The sequence below is a fragment of the Fusarium oxysporum genome, chromosome VII, assembly GCF_013085055.1.
Source record: "Fusarium oxysporum Fo47 chromosome VII, complete sequence".
Lineage (NCBI taxonomy): Eukaryota > Fungi > Ascomycota > Sordariomycetes > Hypocreales > Nectriaceae > Fusarium > Fusarium oxysporum.
The window spans coordinates 3003427-3019726 of NC_072846.1; the positions used below are offsets into that span (position 1 = coordinate 3003427).

Below are 16300 nucleotides of genomic sequence, written 5' to 3' on the forward strand. Positions count from 1 at the left end.
TTTCTATGCAAGCTGGATCCAGAAAACCCGTCCAAATTCAAATGGATGCAAACCATATTGATCGGAATTCGATGGGTTGACCAGACAGTCACATTTGTGAACCGTCAATGGTGGCGCAATAATTATGAGGCAAGGGATCTGTCCGCTAAGCAAACGTATCTGGACCGCAAGGAAGACGGATACCGTTATTGGTATAAGACGCGCGATGACCCTGAATGGAGGACTCGAGTGAATCACAAGGCCTTCGAGGACTACAGGCTATTCAAGTGGGCCTTTTTCTATGAGAAAAGGTACTATCAGGCCATGAATCCTGGGCAGCGGTTTGAGATTCGAGATCGCACCAAGTCGCCATCGCCCATTGACGACGAGGTTGCCAAGTTTAGGGCGATGACGGTTGAGGAGAGCCCGAGTTCGAAGATCTATCAATCTGTCGAGACCTCTCTGCCCGACGATGACGAAGGTTTTGATTCGGATTCCCGACATAGCACCCAGTCACGATATAAATCATCGAGTCGGCCCAAGGCGCATCGTGACGCCTCCCAGCGGGTGGAGCCAAATGGCTCACCGCGTCCTCGAAACAAACACAGGTTCAGCACAATGAGACGGTTTCAGCAACCACTGGGAACCACACCTCGCTCCATGGTAGTGGCTCATTGATGGAAAATAATGGCCAGGCGGTTTTTTAAAATCAACAACAGCGACAGAGAACCAAGAAGCTTGCGAGATCAAGCGTTGTTTTGCTAGCCGCCGTAGTACGATTCCAACAACCATGACAGGTGTCAGGTCAAACATAAGGACGAAGCCTTTTCTTCTCCGTCGTCACTCCTTTCATTATCAAACCGATATTATCCTTTCATTTGTAAAGGCTACTAAGGCTTATCCCATGGCGCCTGAATTGCCTTGTATTTATATAATCTTTACCTTTTGCTCTGTTTATAGCTGGCAATATTTGTTTTGTATTCTTGTTTATATCTGTAGCTATATTTCTTCTCAATAGAATACTATAACCTTTCAGTTTCATTTTTGTAATAGTAATATCAGTAAGAATAGCTTTAGAATCTGACGTTCATTTTCTTTTCTTCTGTTTTCCATCCTCCTTTTCTCTCCCGCTGTTTTGTTGTTAGTCCAACCACCGCCGTCATGGCTTCCAAGGACGAACAGTATGTAGAAATGCCAGCATAAATTGCCTCAGGATGTCTCTGATAGATACGAACTCCTCGTCGTTGGGTCTATTCCGGACCATTTGCCTTAGAAGTGGCTGTATCTATATACACGCCTATAACAGCGCCGTACAAGAATCTGCTTTCGAAGGCGTCCGTGTCAATTGACAGAGGAATCACTGCATAAGCATGGACCACAACTCGCCTATCGTCAGGCACACTTTGACTTCATTGAGCGTGCTCGACATGGTATTTCCCGTCGTAGAAAAGTCTAGCAAGCTACTACGGTGGACATTACCATTCTATGATACCATAGAATGTGTATATCCTGTTGATCGATACTCTATTGGTATGTCACCGATCTCCTTGTCGGCCTTGTGATGACTACCTCTCTGCAAATATAGAGCACAGAACTGACAAGGTGAAGGCAATTAAAACTGGCTTGACAAGTGGGGAAAAGATAACTGTAGGAGAGATTCAGCCTGGCGATCATATCCATCATCCTATCGTTAGGACCGTCTCATGATCAAATTTGCTTAAGTGTCGCAGATCTTGGCAAAATCGACATAATCAATCGACTGTATTAAGGTCTCGAGGTTCAATACAACAAGCCCCAGCCAATCTCAACTTCATCATCATGATCCATGCGCTCTTCTGCAGCGTTGGAGTTATGAACAACAAGTCAACAATGGGACTTCTCTCCTGTCGAGAACTTCATTTTGCATTCTGCACTCTGATACTTTGGAGAGACTTTCAATTACAGTGGCTCGGGCATGAGATTTTGTAAATAGAATACAGTAGAGATTCATCTTCCAGAACAATGAAATCACGTGAGGCAAGCTCGACAAATCATTAGATTCGTTGAACATTGCAACCAAGTCTACGTACTGTACGTAACCTAAACATTGTCAAGGTACGATTGCAAAACGACGTCTTATTTATCACATCTCACAAAGTCTAGGGGTCAGAATGAACAGCAAAAGTACGACGAACATGTTTCTCTTACCTGGTTTCATAGCCCATTCGTGGTGCCAAAAGTCGGCTATATCGGACTTTACTCTGCAGTATACAGGTTACTCGCGGCCGGTTTCCGACTTCAGGGAAGTGATGAATCCAAAAACACCTTCCAGTGCCATATAAAGTGGCACAATCAGCACCCGGTTGGTAACTCTTCCTCGTACTCAGGTAGGGGAACGCTCTCGATACCAGTTTCATAGAGCCAATGGATGATTACGAACACTTTCAGCATCTCGCGTTACGGCCACATACCAAAACGTCACTGGCACTGATGTCGGCAGCCACGCGCGTAGCCCATAAACGATTTGAAAATTGTACTTCCAGGCTTCTTTCTACTGATTTAACATCTTTTCCGCCTCACCAACTGGCTATTCAAGAAGATGTCGACGAGTCTTTACGAGACTTGGTCGGTCCGGTGGATGAAACCTGGACTGAACGTGTAAACAAGTTGTCGCAATTGAAGCGTCCCCCGGAAGGCAGCAGGATCACCCAGTCGATGTGGCATCTGGTACGCGGTGGCCACCTTGACTTCGGGATTGTGGAGGATTACCTACAGCTACTAAGGTCCACAAGCCACCATGTAGAGATAGCTCCGGCTCGGATGCTTCGGCACGATCAAAACTGTATTCGAGAGACGGAAGGGATTGACCATCCCATCATCATTCCATTCTGTCATGAAAACAACTGGGTGTTTGCTGCTACGTACTCCGACTGCGTCCACTGGTATGACAGTACTCCCAATACTGCTACCCTTGTACCTCCCGTTGCTGGTGCGCGACCCGTCGTAGGAGGGTGGCGGGGGCCTCAGAATAATAACCTGGCAGATTCAGGCGTGTTCATGCTTATGGGCATCAAGCTTATATTACAGCGCAAACCTCATCTAAGCTAAAGGGTCGCAGATGAGCTCAACCAGTCTTTCCGTTCCTGTATATTTATCGAACTTCTTTGCCACAAAGTTCAGCCAACCTCTACAGACCTACATCATGTCAATTTAGAGCAAGTGTTAGATACAGGATACTTATCCTCAACCGCCGACCAGATAAGCCACGGACATACGTTAACTGATGGACAACAAGAATCATCCTTCTTCGAAGATGCGATGGCTGCGACAATAAGTGCAACTCGGGCCATTTCCTCGGCATCTCCTGTGATATGTCAAGCGGAAGAAGCCAACGCGACGAGTAGAAACCCAGAGCTGGGGCCCGCCACAGACCCTGACCGCCCCCCAGGACTTTCCAGTTTACAGCCAGAGCATCCGGCCAACACGTTGCGCAAGAGAAGGTCGCAACCAAGGGCCACAAGTGAGAGAGCAGAAGGGCATGTACAGCGAATTTTGGATGATCGTAAAGTTATTTTAGATAATCTCTCACATGCCATACACTTCAAACGATCTGCCCTAGTGTCCTTTGGAGATGATCCGATTGTTCTCAGGGCACTTCTAAAGTATTCAAGGACCAGTGGGAATCTTCATCGTCGCTACCACGCTGTCCTTTTCCACTGGATGGCGGAAGATAACGAGCGAATAATAGAAATGAAATCAGCGATGGGGGAGGATGCTGAGAAACGCATTAAGAGAGATTTATGGAGTTGTAACTTCTGGAAAAAGGTAAGTGATATTGGTATGAAACACGGCTTGGGGCCCTTGGTACCACTTTGTGCATTTGTAAATGACTTTAGCGGCTATCGGTTGTCAGAGGACGCCCAGGGTCCACTGATTAAAGAACTTGAAAATCGGTTGCAAAACGAAACCGACATGTTGCGTATATGGCTTCAAGATGCACGAGGACTGTGCGAGGCCATATTAGTAGGACCCACGCCTGTTGCTTCCTTCAACATTGATAAATATAACTTTCAGGCTGAGTTCGACATGACCGACGATCAATTTCGATTCTATGTTTGTTCAGGGCTCAACTAGGCAGAGAATCCAATAGGTTCTAAAGTAACCTTCCCAACAAGTCGAGGCAGCTCAAGAAGTTTGGATCAAATAGCACCGAACAGTCTATGCATAGGGTTTCTTCCATTTGAGTTCATTGACCAAGTGCGCATGAGTCACCAGCTATCATGAGTTACGTAACAGGCCTGTGAGCGGAAGATTAGTGACGTTGGGGCTACGTTCTTTGTGTCATGTTCACTTTAGATGATGTAGATTCTATACGGTGATTTAATCTTGGTGCCAATATGCATATTAGTAGACCTTCTCAGAATTGAGTTAGAAATAGTGGATCAATCGATATCTGCATTTTCCGTGCGCGCGCTAAGGTATTTCGAAACTACTCACTTCACGGCCAGAAAGTGCCAGAACCTGTCTGCTGGTATGTAGTTTAGAGATGACTGGTCTGTTCTGGTGGCATTGCGACTTCATTAAGCAGTGTATGATTGTGATGATAGAATGAGTTCAAGCTTTCCGAGTCAACGTCTTACCGAATTTAGAAAGTACCGAAACGATCCATAATTATGCGATCGCTAATTTCTATAGCTGCTGCTGTATTGTCACTAACTTCGGCTTCTTTAGATAGTATAGTATGTACTAAAAGTCTAGATCGTCATATTGGGTTGGAGTCCGGATTTAGTCCCGATGCGATGTGCTGGATATAAGACAGCAAATATTGACCTTGAAAAAGCCAAACATAAGAAGCAGCGTGCCATGATAATTCGCAAACATAAGGAAAAATATGGCGATTATTATCACAAAATTTGAATAGGGCTCTGGCCTGCGTCCTCTTTCTTCTTCTTCTTCTTTTTCTTTTTTTTTTTTTTTTAAAAAAAAAAAGAAAGAAAAGAAATTCATTTAATAAATACGTTACGTCCAGAACACGCTTGGTTCGGTTGACCGGCTTCGGGTGGAATTGTACGTCTTACATTCATTGTATGTTAGTTGAAATAAGTATAACATCATACTTCCAATAGTGACCTCTCTTGTGCTTGTCTGTATTTGTAGACGCTAAGACTCAATGTGATCAATGGAAGAGCTGCTAATTTCGTCTTCGCTGCGCTTGCAAATTACTCAACTAAATTTGACGCAACAGGCCCAAATAGGCTTGGCCCCAAGTTATATAGGATCTGATGAGACCCGCAAGATCCTAGATCCCTCAAACCATCTAACGTACAATATGAAGGCAGTTCTATGGCTCTGGTATGTTTCGCTGGCAAAAGCCACCTGCACTTCCAACTATGCCATATGGATCTCGCAGGACAGGGCTAAACTAAGCGAGACGTTGGGGCAAGCTCTGCCTAAGCTGGACTATGACGATATTTCAATCCTTAATCCTGGTGTTGATGTCGGTATGGCGGCTGTTCCTGGAAAGCGATACAAGATCCCTTACCATGCAAATATGGCACTCATTCCACCAGCTTCGTGGTCTGACAATTGTCCAAAAACGTTGGAGCTTCATGGTGCCAAGTCAGAAACGCTTGAAGTCTTCCATCAGCCATCCTCGACACCTGAAGGAGATAGCCATAACCCGTCTGTATCTAAACTGGCTCAATCACCGGTGCACACGGAAGCCTCTGGTGGCGGTCTGATACCAAGAGCAGCGTCTGTCACGACCGCTGAAGTTTCTAAAACAGTAGGGACATCCGTCACTATTGAGACACGAACAAAGCCACACGCGGCGACAGGCACAGCCAGCCCTATCTTGTGCTGGGAAGAAACCCACCCATCGGTAGCTGACTTTGTCTCAAGTCCAACATCCAGGCTTGAGTTTGCCAGGTCGTTCTGTGACAGACTCCAGGATGCTACTTTTGACGCAGCGCATCCCATCCAACCATTGCCCTACGGCGACACGTTGATTGGAATGCAGCTGTTGCCCTCCTGTCCAAACCATTCCATTGGGGCGAAAGACATGGATCCATGCCGTCGAGTGCTTGAGAACATCAACCATAAATGCCCGAAAGCGGGCGGGACATATAGCAACCATTGCGTATTGTACTACTTCGTCAAACGGTAAAGTGTTCTGAGCAAATACACCTAGATAGTTTCATTTGATACATATTACATTTAAGCTTCAGGCGCCATACCGTGATCCACTACTGGACGGATTGGATGTTATGGTGCATGCATTGGGTGAGCTCATGCAGGCATGTCCTTGGTTTACTACCATACAGGGTTCATAACTAGTTGTAACTTCATGTCCTTTTAAATATAAGCCGGGATAGCGGACTAAACCTCGAAAGTAAAGGCATGAACTACCATGTCGCTCACAAAGCTCAGAAGATCCATCCTTCACATTATGCCGATCAATCATTGAAGATCTTCATACGCTAGAACTTTGATGCCCATGACGGGTTTAGCGGTCTGTAGAGCTGGATTGGACAGAAGTGTATGGGTCACTAACTGCCGGAGCAGTCTCACAAAGGCAAGAAAATCGTCCAGAGTGTAAAAATCACCCCTTTCCACGACCTCGTCCCACGGCAGTTGTTCTGGTGAACGGATGTTATCGTCGATTTCCACCTCTATGAGCCAAAACTCGTCCGTTTCGAAGACTTTGGGCTTCGGCCCGTCAAATTCTTCTTTCGATGATACCCAATGCTTTCGCTTAATGCGGTAGTTGATGAGCCATAGCGTTTCCAAACCCCCAAATCTTGCACCATATACAATGTAACAGCATAAGGAGTCAAGGCTCCTGATCCGGGAGGATTCGTGAAGGCTCGAAGCCCACGATGGGTGGTATTGCCAGCCTACGTGCGGTATCTGTAGCAAGCCCCGGGCTGTGTTGTTCGGAATGACATCTTCAAACAAAAACCGACTGAGCATGTCAGGACCATCTGGTTGGACAATAAAGAGGTCCTGGCTTGGAGACACGATAATACTGCGCTGCTGGGAAGAGTCGCTCTCTGGTGCGTCGACCTCGACATCCGAACGGCCACATCTCACCTTCGTCCGGATGGCTATGGGCTTGGTGGGGCCGAGTATATCTCTCATGACACAATGTGACTGCCTACAGGCACCCCAGAGACCCGAGTCGATCAGGTACGTCGAAAGGTTGTTTTTAGTCCATGAAGCTGTGATTTCGTCGAAGCCATTGACTCGACTGGACTTGGGGCCAAAAGCCCACCTGGGAGCGGTGAGGTAATAGGAACCAACCCAAGGAGCTTCCGGATCGTCGTCTTCATGTGGTTGACTTCTATGGTCGCTGCTCAAGCTGAAGATTAGTACACCTGCCTTTGCAGGACGAACGGCGGAGCTCCAAATCTCTATTTGTAGTTCTACCGGAAGGTTTCTGAAGCAATGGAATGAACCAAACATCCTGCTTATCATGAAGGAGCCGAGGATAACCCGCAAAAAGACGAATTGACTTGTAGGATTATCTAGTTCCTGTGACACTTCAACATCGGGACAACCGATCCTATAAAATCGTCAAAGCACTTCTAGATTTATGTTCGCTAAGCCCGATAGGTATCGCAAAAAGGACTTTAGAAACCATGGTATGTTGGGATTGACCGCCGATGCAAGACGCTGGACAGCTTACAGTAACGCCCATTATTGGCAGTACGACGATTTCCCATCATTGATTGTTTCTTCTACGTGTTTTCTTTAACATGTACGCAGAAAGCAGAAATTCTAGTCAAGATCGGGCCGATTTTCTTCTCTATACGTCTATAGATCAAGGTCGCTCCGGTCGAACCTCACTGTACCTGAGTTTTATGGTGCCATGACTACGATACTATCATTCTAACTCGTAGCGTAGTGACATCGCAGTTCTTGGGGATTCCACTACAGACTTGTTCTGCTCTGTGTTTGACCTAAAATCGCTATTTTTAGCCATCTTCTTGGGTAGAAAGTGCGTAGTCTCTTAACAGTCTTCTGTTTACTTCAAACAGTATAAGCTCATCATGAGTGTTTGAGGTCATTTTCGACGGATGCAGAGACATCCCAAAATGATGTGCATAGCGACTGTAGACTGGGACACTAACCACCGGGCAAAATGGCACAATTAAGTCCATATTTGCATAATGAGTCATTAGTCACGTACCATGAGGCTACCTGTCTGTCTCCACGCCCAGCTGTTAGCGCGATTCCACTGGAATTTTTTGAACGTGTGCGCTACAGTACTCTTAACTCAATCGTTGCTTGGTTCAGCGGCTGAGCAGATGCCCAAAAAACTGAGACAGACACTAAAACATGAATGCAAGTCTTGATATGGAACATGGGTGCTCGATGATTATCGGAGATCATGATCTGATTGCTCATTTAGTTTTAATCCATGTTCTGTTGACCGGGTAGTTGGATTAATTTCCCGTAGTGAGAATTTAAATCCCTGGTTATCGGAATGTTTTAGTGTGATCGCGTGATTTTTGGGGTAAGAAGTTGTCAGACATTACGTGTATTCGGTTCATTGATGTGAATTGGTGTATTGATCTTATGTTCTGTTGAAATCTGCCCCTTAGAGGTTTTACCATTTCAGCTGTAATCTTAAAGTATCCCTGCTTGCACGTGAGGCCCCAACACCTGTTCAACAGGTGTCGCTGAAGGAATCGCTTCTTGTTAGTAATGAATGCCGGAATTGTGGATCCGATCAAATACAACGCGCATAATGCCCATAGAGAATCTAGAGAATCTAGGGGCTCGAGTTTGAACGCCGAAATGGCGTAAAAACTGACGAAAGTATACTGTATCCAGATGTCAACAAAATTCAGGATACAGCCAGTATCGGCTATATGAGCCTTCACCGGGCGATAAGGGCGCCTTGGACAGTTGGATCACACAGTGTTCTACTCTTCCATGCGTTCTCGTGCGAGATCATTGGCTGATTCGTTGATAGAGATAGGTCCTTGTTCAAAATTCGATGCGGGGCTGACACGCTCAGCTCCTTCCGTAGCTGCAGCGGTGGTGGCGGGGTTGGCTGGTGAGGATGGTGTCTGAGCCATCCGACCGGGTCCAGGTGAAACACCAATGGTGCCGATGACGGCTGCCGGATTGTTCTGCAAGAGGGCTGCACGGGCTCCTCGACTCAGGTTGACGGGAGTGTGGATTCCCAGATCGAAGCGATCCGGGGCAGCGGGCAAGATCATCGTAGACGAATCCATCACCGCGGCTTGCGACTGCGCAAAGCGCAGATCGAGGCGTTTGTTGTGCACTTGTTAAGGATTTAGGCGTAGACAGGGCCACGTTCTTAACACTTGTATGCCAAGAAAGTGTGATGACAAAGGAAGGTGCCTTGAGGAGCATATACCCAATCCACTTACAGGTAGGGTAGCCCAGTATGTATGTTAGTGCAAGTATCTAAATATATCTGCCACTTTTCCCAATAGTCTCCTCAACCTGCTAGGGGTCATTATAATATGACCAGGAACTATCTCCTCCCTTTTGTCCAACTCATTCCTAAGCACCTCTATTTGCCTCAGCGACAACAAACCCACTTTTCTACCCTCAGATATAGGAATAATGCCCAGAACCCGCTCGATTCCTTTTAACAGAGTTGCCAAAAGTTCTGAAAATGTCATGCACTGTGTGCAGGCTGTCGCTAGGGGTCGCCCCCCAAAGGTCAGACCCGGAATAGGGGTAAGGGGCTCGGTGGGTATTCGCTCGATACGTGTGGTAAGATGATCAAGGATCAGCTCATAAATCGACACCAGTTGGATGAGAATACTCGTGATGATTAGTACGGTTGGCGCAGGTAAGGACTTTAGGGTGGCACTAGGATGGGATAGTGGTGGTGTAGACACATCCTGGAATTTGTTTTTGTCTTTCCGATGTTGTGATTCCAGCGGCTTTGGAGATGATACTTTTGTTGTTGGCGAAGCACAGAGCTGATCAGTACACGGCCGAGTGTTAAGAAGCTTTGTCAAAACAATGAGGAATTCCTGCGACACAATGATACTGAACTCGGCCAAGGTGATGTTGTCAATGCTTAGCGGGCTCTTCTGATAAACTATGCTGTCAAAATCTAGTGTCGTCTTATTCTTCTTAATGGCTGCAATGCGGATATGCAAGTCAAGATTAATCTTGGAAAGTTCGAACATGACATCCGAGGGATCAATATCCTCTGGAAACCCTGATGTCTTGGTAATATTCATAGGAAAGCTTGTGGTATCGGTGACTTGGGGTGCGACAGTTTGTGGAGGGGTTTCGAGGGCGTAGGCACTGGAGATTGTGCTGCTGAAACCTGGCCCCCCACTGAAGAGAGAATTGGCGCCTTTCGGAGCGTAATCAGTGTTCCATGATAAGAATGTTTGATCAAAGGTGTCCATGATATTTGTAGGCCATGTCGGCACCGCCCAGAACGCATCATCCATTGTTGTGATATGGGGTTCGGTAGGAGAGGATGCTGGAGATAGCATACCGGACCAGTTTAAAAAATCCCATCCCTCCATAGAGGAAGCATTCTGTTGTAAATGGCTGGGGGAAATTGACTGGTTAGGCAGTCCGGCTTGAAACCGCTCAGTGGCCGAGGTTGGGTTGGTAGAGGTTGCCATTCGCCGCAGCCTACCCATATTCTTCTGCTGTATTCCTGTACACTGCAGACCTAAAATAGTACATTTGGTACATTTGGCATCGGTTTGGTTAATGCGTTGGCATCTCGACCTTTGTTTCCTGCAGACATCGCAAGAAAAGAGCCTCTGTGAAGGATGTAGTGATTGCGCGCCCATAGCGGTCGTCAGTGCCTGGACGCAAATATGGGTGAAGGCGAAGATAAAGTTGAATGCAAAAATATCTGGTTGATATGATTTGGAAGAGCTGAAGCACTGATGGGTGAACTCAGAAGGCGTGCGCAGGCAAGATCTTTATCGGAGGGATTCTAGAAGTTTATTAGCGCTAGTCACTCTTATGAATGGCTGATTAGTGTAATCTCTGGGTTGGACCTGAGGGTATCCACCAAACTTTGGTAACCCTATCGATTAAGGCCGGCTACTTTAATGGTATTGGCTCGTGGGCCTCGCATTTACGCTCGCTCTCGCTCTCGCTTGCTGGTATAAAAAAGGTTAGTCTTGGTCCGAGACAACCGGGGCGATAGCATGGAGGTCGCAGAAGCGGTGGGGCTCTTGGCTCGTTTTGCGTTGCACTTGGCGCTTTAAATGCCGAGAAATTAAGCTGGACATAGCCGCAAGGTCGTAGCACCCTACCAGTGCTATAAATACTATGAAGGTGCCAAGTCCTACGGTGCTCGATAATCATATCGAGCTATGATGGACATTGGGCTGCTCACTCTTCGACTCTGATGGGGACACGCTGGCTCCGAAGTAACTAATCAGGGGGGTTGGCCTTTACGCCCGCATAAGTATCCACTTAGTAAACGGACTTTTAGGCTTGTTATCTTCTTACGAAGACTTTAATAAAAACGGAGTTTTTCTCATTCAATCGGACATTTAATTACTCGGCGCGGAACGCTAATCGGCGCGAGAAGTGGTTCGCCCCGAATCTCGTTATAAATAAGCCTTAGATTTCCATTTACTCATTGAGATATCAAATTGCTTTGAGAAACAACTGTAATGTGCAAGATGGACGACTCCTCATTCAATCCAACTGGCCAACTGAGTCCGAGCCTGGCACCCACGGAAGTCCCAATCACATGGGACGACCCCCGAGAGAAAAGAAATCCTCAGCACTGGAGTACCCTTTCCAAGATATTTCATACCGCAATCCCTTGTTTCCTTGCCTTTGAAATGTGAGTCTTTACCTGCAAACCTCAGCATCCGGATCAGAGCTAAACTATCATGTCTAGAACATTCTCAACATCCGTTACCGTGCCAGCTACGGACCTAATCGCTCTCGAATTCGGCCTTAACCGCACGGAATCCCTACTCCCTTTAACGCTTTACACTCTCGGAGTAGCTTTCGGTCCAGTCTTGATTGCTCCTTTATCAGAAGAATTTGGTCGCAAATATGTCTATGTCGGAACCATGTCTTGTCTGTTGGCGTTTCTCGGCGGCGCCGCTGCTGCCAACAATTTTGCAACGCTCCTAATCTGTCGCTTGTTTGCGGGAATACTCGGATCTGCTGGCATCGCTGTCGGTGGAGGCACTATCGCCGATGTTTGGGCCCTGGAAAAAGCCGGCACTCAAGCGTCGCTCCTCTTCATCCTTGGCCCTTTCCTTGGTCCGACCCTTGGTCCTCTCGCTGGCGCGTACATACTGAAAGACAAGGGTTATGATTGGAGATGGACGCACTACCTGTTGCTGATCCTCGGCGCACCCATATGGCTTGGTTGCATCCTTATGAAGGAAACTTCCAAAAGCTGGATACTTCGAAACGAGCTGGACTCTAACGAAAAGGCTGCTAAGATAAAATCGCGTCGCTTAGTCATGACAGCCATGGCACGACCAGTGAAGATGCTGTTTCAAGAAGTCATCGTGTCTTCTCTGGCTCTTTACACGGCATTCGCATACGCCATGATTTTCAGCTATTTTGCCAGCTCATCATACATACTGCAGCTTTACTATGGTTTCAACTTACGTGAGGTTGGTTTGTCTTTCATCAGTGTCATCATTGGTTACATCCTGGCTACCATCATGTTTGCCGTTCTCGATAAGACTTTGTATGCTCGAGCAGCTAGAGCATCTCCAACTGGTTCAGCTGGCCCTGAGCACAGATTATATGCTGCACTTGTAGGCAGCTTCTTCCTTCCTGCAGCTCTGTTCTGGTATGCTTGGGAGGCGCGCAGGGGTGGAAACTGGGCTGCCGAAGTTGCTTCAGGTATCTTCTTAGGCCTAGGGTCGTTTTCTCTCTTTGTAAGTCTGATAGCTCTCGTGGGCTCGTTGACAAGACTGATGTTTTCGCTTCCTTAACAGCTTTCCGCCATTACTTTTATGGTAGACTTTTACCGCGCTAAAGCGGCTGCTTCGGGTATGTCCATGTTATTGCCATTTTCGAGCCGACGACTAATATATGACATTGCTCTAGCAATTGCCGCAAACGGTATCTTACGATATACTCTTGGTGCTGTTTTCCCTTTATTTACGATTCAGATGTACGAGAACCTCGGTGTTAGTCACGCGGGAACTGTTTTCGCCGGGTTATCTATACTCCTACTCCCGATTCCATGGCTGCTATTTTCTCAAGCAGGATGGTTGAAGAAGCACAGTCGCTTTATTTCTGAAGAGCATCAGCAAACCCAGCAGCATTCAGTACTGGAATCGCGATGACTTTCTTAAAGTAGGGAATAGTGCAAGTTGGTTCTTGCTTGGATCTTGTTGCTAATATTTTCTGTATTTTATATCTAAAAATTGTCATATTACTTTTCAAAGTTAAATAGAGTCGTTTAGAGACATTAGACTAGATAAAGATCAATAGCATGATGCTGGGGGGGGGGGGTGGGGAAGAGAAAGAAATTCAATAAGAATGTTCTACGAGTTATAATCATGCTGTAACTGGGATTACTACTTGTGATCTGAAGCTGGAGCCGGCACTCGCCATGTATCTACCCCTCAGCCTCACCGGTTCCGATTTCTTCATTGCTTGTTTTACCGGCCGCAACCGTGAAGGAAGCAAAGCAGTTGGAAAATCAATCAAAACCGCGCCGCCGCCAGCAGCGGAAAACACGTGATTATATTGACGCAGTAAAGTTCGCTTTGGCATTATTTTCCTGCAGGCCTCTGCTCTACATTCGAAAAGTCGGCACGGTATGTGGCGATAGCTCAGAGATAGGACTGCCGCAATTTGCTGCCACACCCATTCACGAAGACTCACTACCATCCTCATAATACAACCACTGAATGGGCGACATCCCGTCGCGGCTCTATTGTTTCGAGGCGAGACTATGATGGTAACACACCAAGTCAATCACCCAAAGCTGCTCAGCTAGATCGATACTGAAACAAGGTCCTCACACCTTACTGAGCACTGGGGAAGGCCTGCCATCACATCACAAAGTCTCCGTGGTTATTTGACAGTCTTAGCGACCTAGTTCAGATTAATCTCGTCTCATAATATCGTATTTTCGATGCCAACGAGACTGGCGTGCCGAAAGGGCCCTCGATTATTGGGTCCATAAGTCCTATTGGCGTCAGAGCCTCCAAGCACAGTGGTATCCTGACCCTTTCCCTTCTTGCAAATGTTATAAGATGTCTTATGATTTAGTCTATTCATAAAACATTCTTTTTCTGATTTCAGGTCTTCCTCAAATAGACCAAGCCATCAAATTCATCTTCTCGGCGTGTCTTGGTCCTAGACTAACACAAGATTGACTTCACTTCCAATTTCATAAACGCCGCTCTAGATGACAGGGGGCTTACATTTTTATCCTCAAACTCACCCAGTCTTACTCCTCGGCTAGATGTGGCTATTGTTAGCCGTTTACGGATATTTTATGGTTAAGAAGCCCAGGAAGTAGGCATCATCCTCCATAAAGACTCCGCTCCATTAGCATCTATAGAATACCTTCAGAGGAAGTTTTTATCACGGATAGTATCGATGGAAACGCTAGCATTTTAGTAAACAAGGCAGGCAATCAGATTGACTTGCGGCATGTTGAGATAAGATAGAAAGAAGCGTGAATCAGCTCTCTTGAAGGCATAGTTTGAACCATCAAAGACCCTAGGACGATAAATGACCCACTTTGACCCGAACAAGGCATTTCGACGAAATGATTTCGTGAGGTTGCGAATTAAAGGCCAAAAAAAAAACAGGTTAACCAGCCAAGGCGGTTTACAAGCTGTACCGGTACATTACACTAGCTAAACCAGGAATTCTGATAGTCATTGGGAGTTCTCAGCTTAATCGAAGTTATGCAGTAGATGAGGTGACCGTCAGGTGGCTTTGAGACAGGAAGTAACAAAACGACGGGATTCCTGGCGATTATGTTGTTACCTTCAGGCAGCCCACGGGATAATTTTAGTTCTCATACAAGTGATGTCGAAGGAGAGGTGCAATCATCACCAAAGAAACCGGGAGCTAAGCAGCAAAAGCTAAATTTTGGACCGCATCAGGCCTTTGCATGGATGGCTCACATCTTGCTGACGGAGTTTTTGCTGCACCCCGCTAAATGCCACAACTTACCGATCGCTAATTGGTCAACACTGCACTACCCAGCAATTGGAGCCTCGGCTATCAGGTTTCGTGTGTTTGCTCCGCTTTGATACTGATCTCAGAAACATGCATAGGCGTTCAAATTGGCCGAGGTAAGTGGAAAAACCTTGGGGTAGTTTACAATCAATAACTTATTTCAATCATGGTATAAAAGGCCCAATTCTCGTGCCAGGTAAGCCACCTCAAAACTAAGCTCAAAAGATAAGAAACTTGTGAACAGTCCTCCTCTCATCGCTATCCCCTTCATCTTCCACAAGCAGTTGAACCACTGTTGACAATGCCTCGGTGGACTTTCGAAATCATTGCAGAATCTTTGGCCCCTTCTGAAAAATCTACTATTGCAAGAGAAGCCACCAAGATCTACACTGATGTTGGCTTCCCTAAGTTTTGGGTTAACGTCTTCTTCCACGAGAATGACCCCAACAACTTCTACATCGGCGCTGATTCTTCTAAGAATGTTTTTCTTGTAATCAACCATACCGCTCGGACATTCGAATCAGTGGCCCATCGCCTAGGCTTCCTTGACCGTGTCGACACTATCTTGAGGCCTATTCTGGAGCCTAAAGGCCTGCATTGGGAATTCAACATACACGAGCATCCAGCACAAAACTGGAGGATGAACGGGATGATTCCTCCTGTGAACAAACCTGACGTACTACAAAACTGGGTTTCGCAGAACAAGCCAGTGCCATACTGAGGATTGCTTGTGGACGTCCTGGCTGGGCAAAGGAGCACGTGTATCACCATTCGGGTATGGCGGAGCTAGGTGTAGAATCGCGTTGGATCGTGTAAGGGTTCAATAGTTTGAGATAAATTTGATAGTCTTGACCTCTATTCTTGCTTGATGGCTCTGGCGATGTTTGTATTGACCATGATTTATAGTCTGGCACCTTAGCTGATTTCACTGTGTTATTTGAGGAAGCTATATGAGTGGAAAGATGATGGAATTTCCGTAGTCCTTCACAAGGTCTGCAGCAGATCTAGAATCCTAATGTACGCTCTTGGATAGCGCTTCCTAAAGTACCAGCGGCCTGCCTTCGCACGAACAGATAGACGACTAAATATCTTTGAGTGTAGAATTCATTGGGCACCAGTCTTGGAAAAATAAGGATATAATCTCCTGATCCAAATCAAGTCGATATGCCCTCCATCCTCGCCG

General features: G+C 46.4%; 7 protein-coding genes across 7 annotated transcripts; 5 read left to right on the plus strand and 2 right to left on the minus strand.

Annotated features, from left to right (window-relative positions):
- Nucleotides 1–45: 45 nt before the first annotated feature.
- On the plus strand, nt 46–657 carry FOBCDRAFT_140175 (uncharacterized protein; the record flags this gene model as incomplete). Its single annotated transcript, XM_054706030.2, has 1 exon — nt 46–657. One exon carries the CDS (start codon nt 46–48, stop codon nt 655–657), a length of 612 nt encoding a protein of 203 aa, XP_054562005.2.
- A 1576-nt stretch (nt 658–2233) lies between these two features.
- FOBCDRAFT_139707 (uncharacterized protein) lies at nt 2234–2477 on the plus strand (the record flags this gene model as incomplete). Its single annotated transcript, XM_059608060.1, has 2 exons — nt 2234–2324; nt 2407–2477. Coding segments are annotated over 2 exons (162 nt in total), but the record flags the coding sequence as incomplete, so codon positions are not given.
- A 2810-nt stretch (nt 2478–5287) lies between these two features.
- On the plus strand, nt 5288–6124 carry FOBCDRAFT_139830 (uncharacterized protein; the record flags this gene model as incomplete). Its single annotated transcript, XM_031195140.2, has 1 exon — nt 5288–6124. One exon carries the CDS (start codon nt 5288–5290, stop codon nt 6122–6124), a length of 837 nt encoding a protein of 278 aa, XP_031028994.2.
- Nucleotides 6125–6417: 293 nt separating this feature from the next.
- FOBCDRAFT_242026 (uncharacterized protein) lies at nt 6418–7657 on the minus strand (the record flags this gene model as incomplete). Its single annotated transcript, XM_059610432.1, has 4 exons — nt 6418–6941; nt 7044–7370; nt 7416–7491; nt 7646–7657. 4 exons carry the CDS (start codon nt 7655–7657, stop codon nt 6418–6420), a joined length of 939 nt encoding a protein of 312 aa, XP_059465443.1.
- Nucleotides 7658–9386: 1729 nt separating this feature from the next.
- FOBCDRAFT_140488 (uncharacterized protein) lies at nt 9387–10766 on the minus strand (the record flags this gene model as incomplete). Its single annotated transcript, XM_054706031.2, has 1 exon — nt 9387–10766. One exon carries the CDS (start codon nt 10764–10766, stop codon nt 9387–9389), a length of 1380 nt encoding a protein of 459 aa, XP_054562006.2.
- Nucleotides 10767–11601: 835 nt separating this feature from the next.
- On the plus strand, nt 11602–13270 carry FOBCDRAFT_228119 (major facilitator superfamily domain-containing protein). Its single transcript, XM_054706032.2, has 4 exons — nt 11602–11782; nt 11840–12845; nt 12906–12960; nt 13018–13270. The coding sequence occupies exons 1-4, from the start codon at nt 11607–11609 to the stop codon at nt 13257–13259; spliced, it is 1479 nt and encodes a 492-aa protein (XP_054562007.2). The 5' UTR covers nt 11602–11606; the 3' UTR covers nt 13260–13270.
- A 2148-nt stretch (nt 13271–15418) lies between these two features.
- On the plus strand, nt 15419–15838 carry FOBCDRAFT_204455 (putative oxalocrotonate tautomerase; the record flags this gene model as incomplete). The annotated part of the gene is made up of 1 exon (XM_054706033.1): nt 15419–15838. The coding sequence occupies one exon, from the start codon at nt 15419–15421 to the stop codon at nt 15836–15838; it is 420 nt and encodes a 139-aa protein (XP_054562008.1).
- Between the last annotated feature and the right edge of the window lie 462 nt (nt 15839–16300).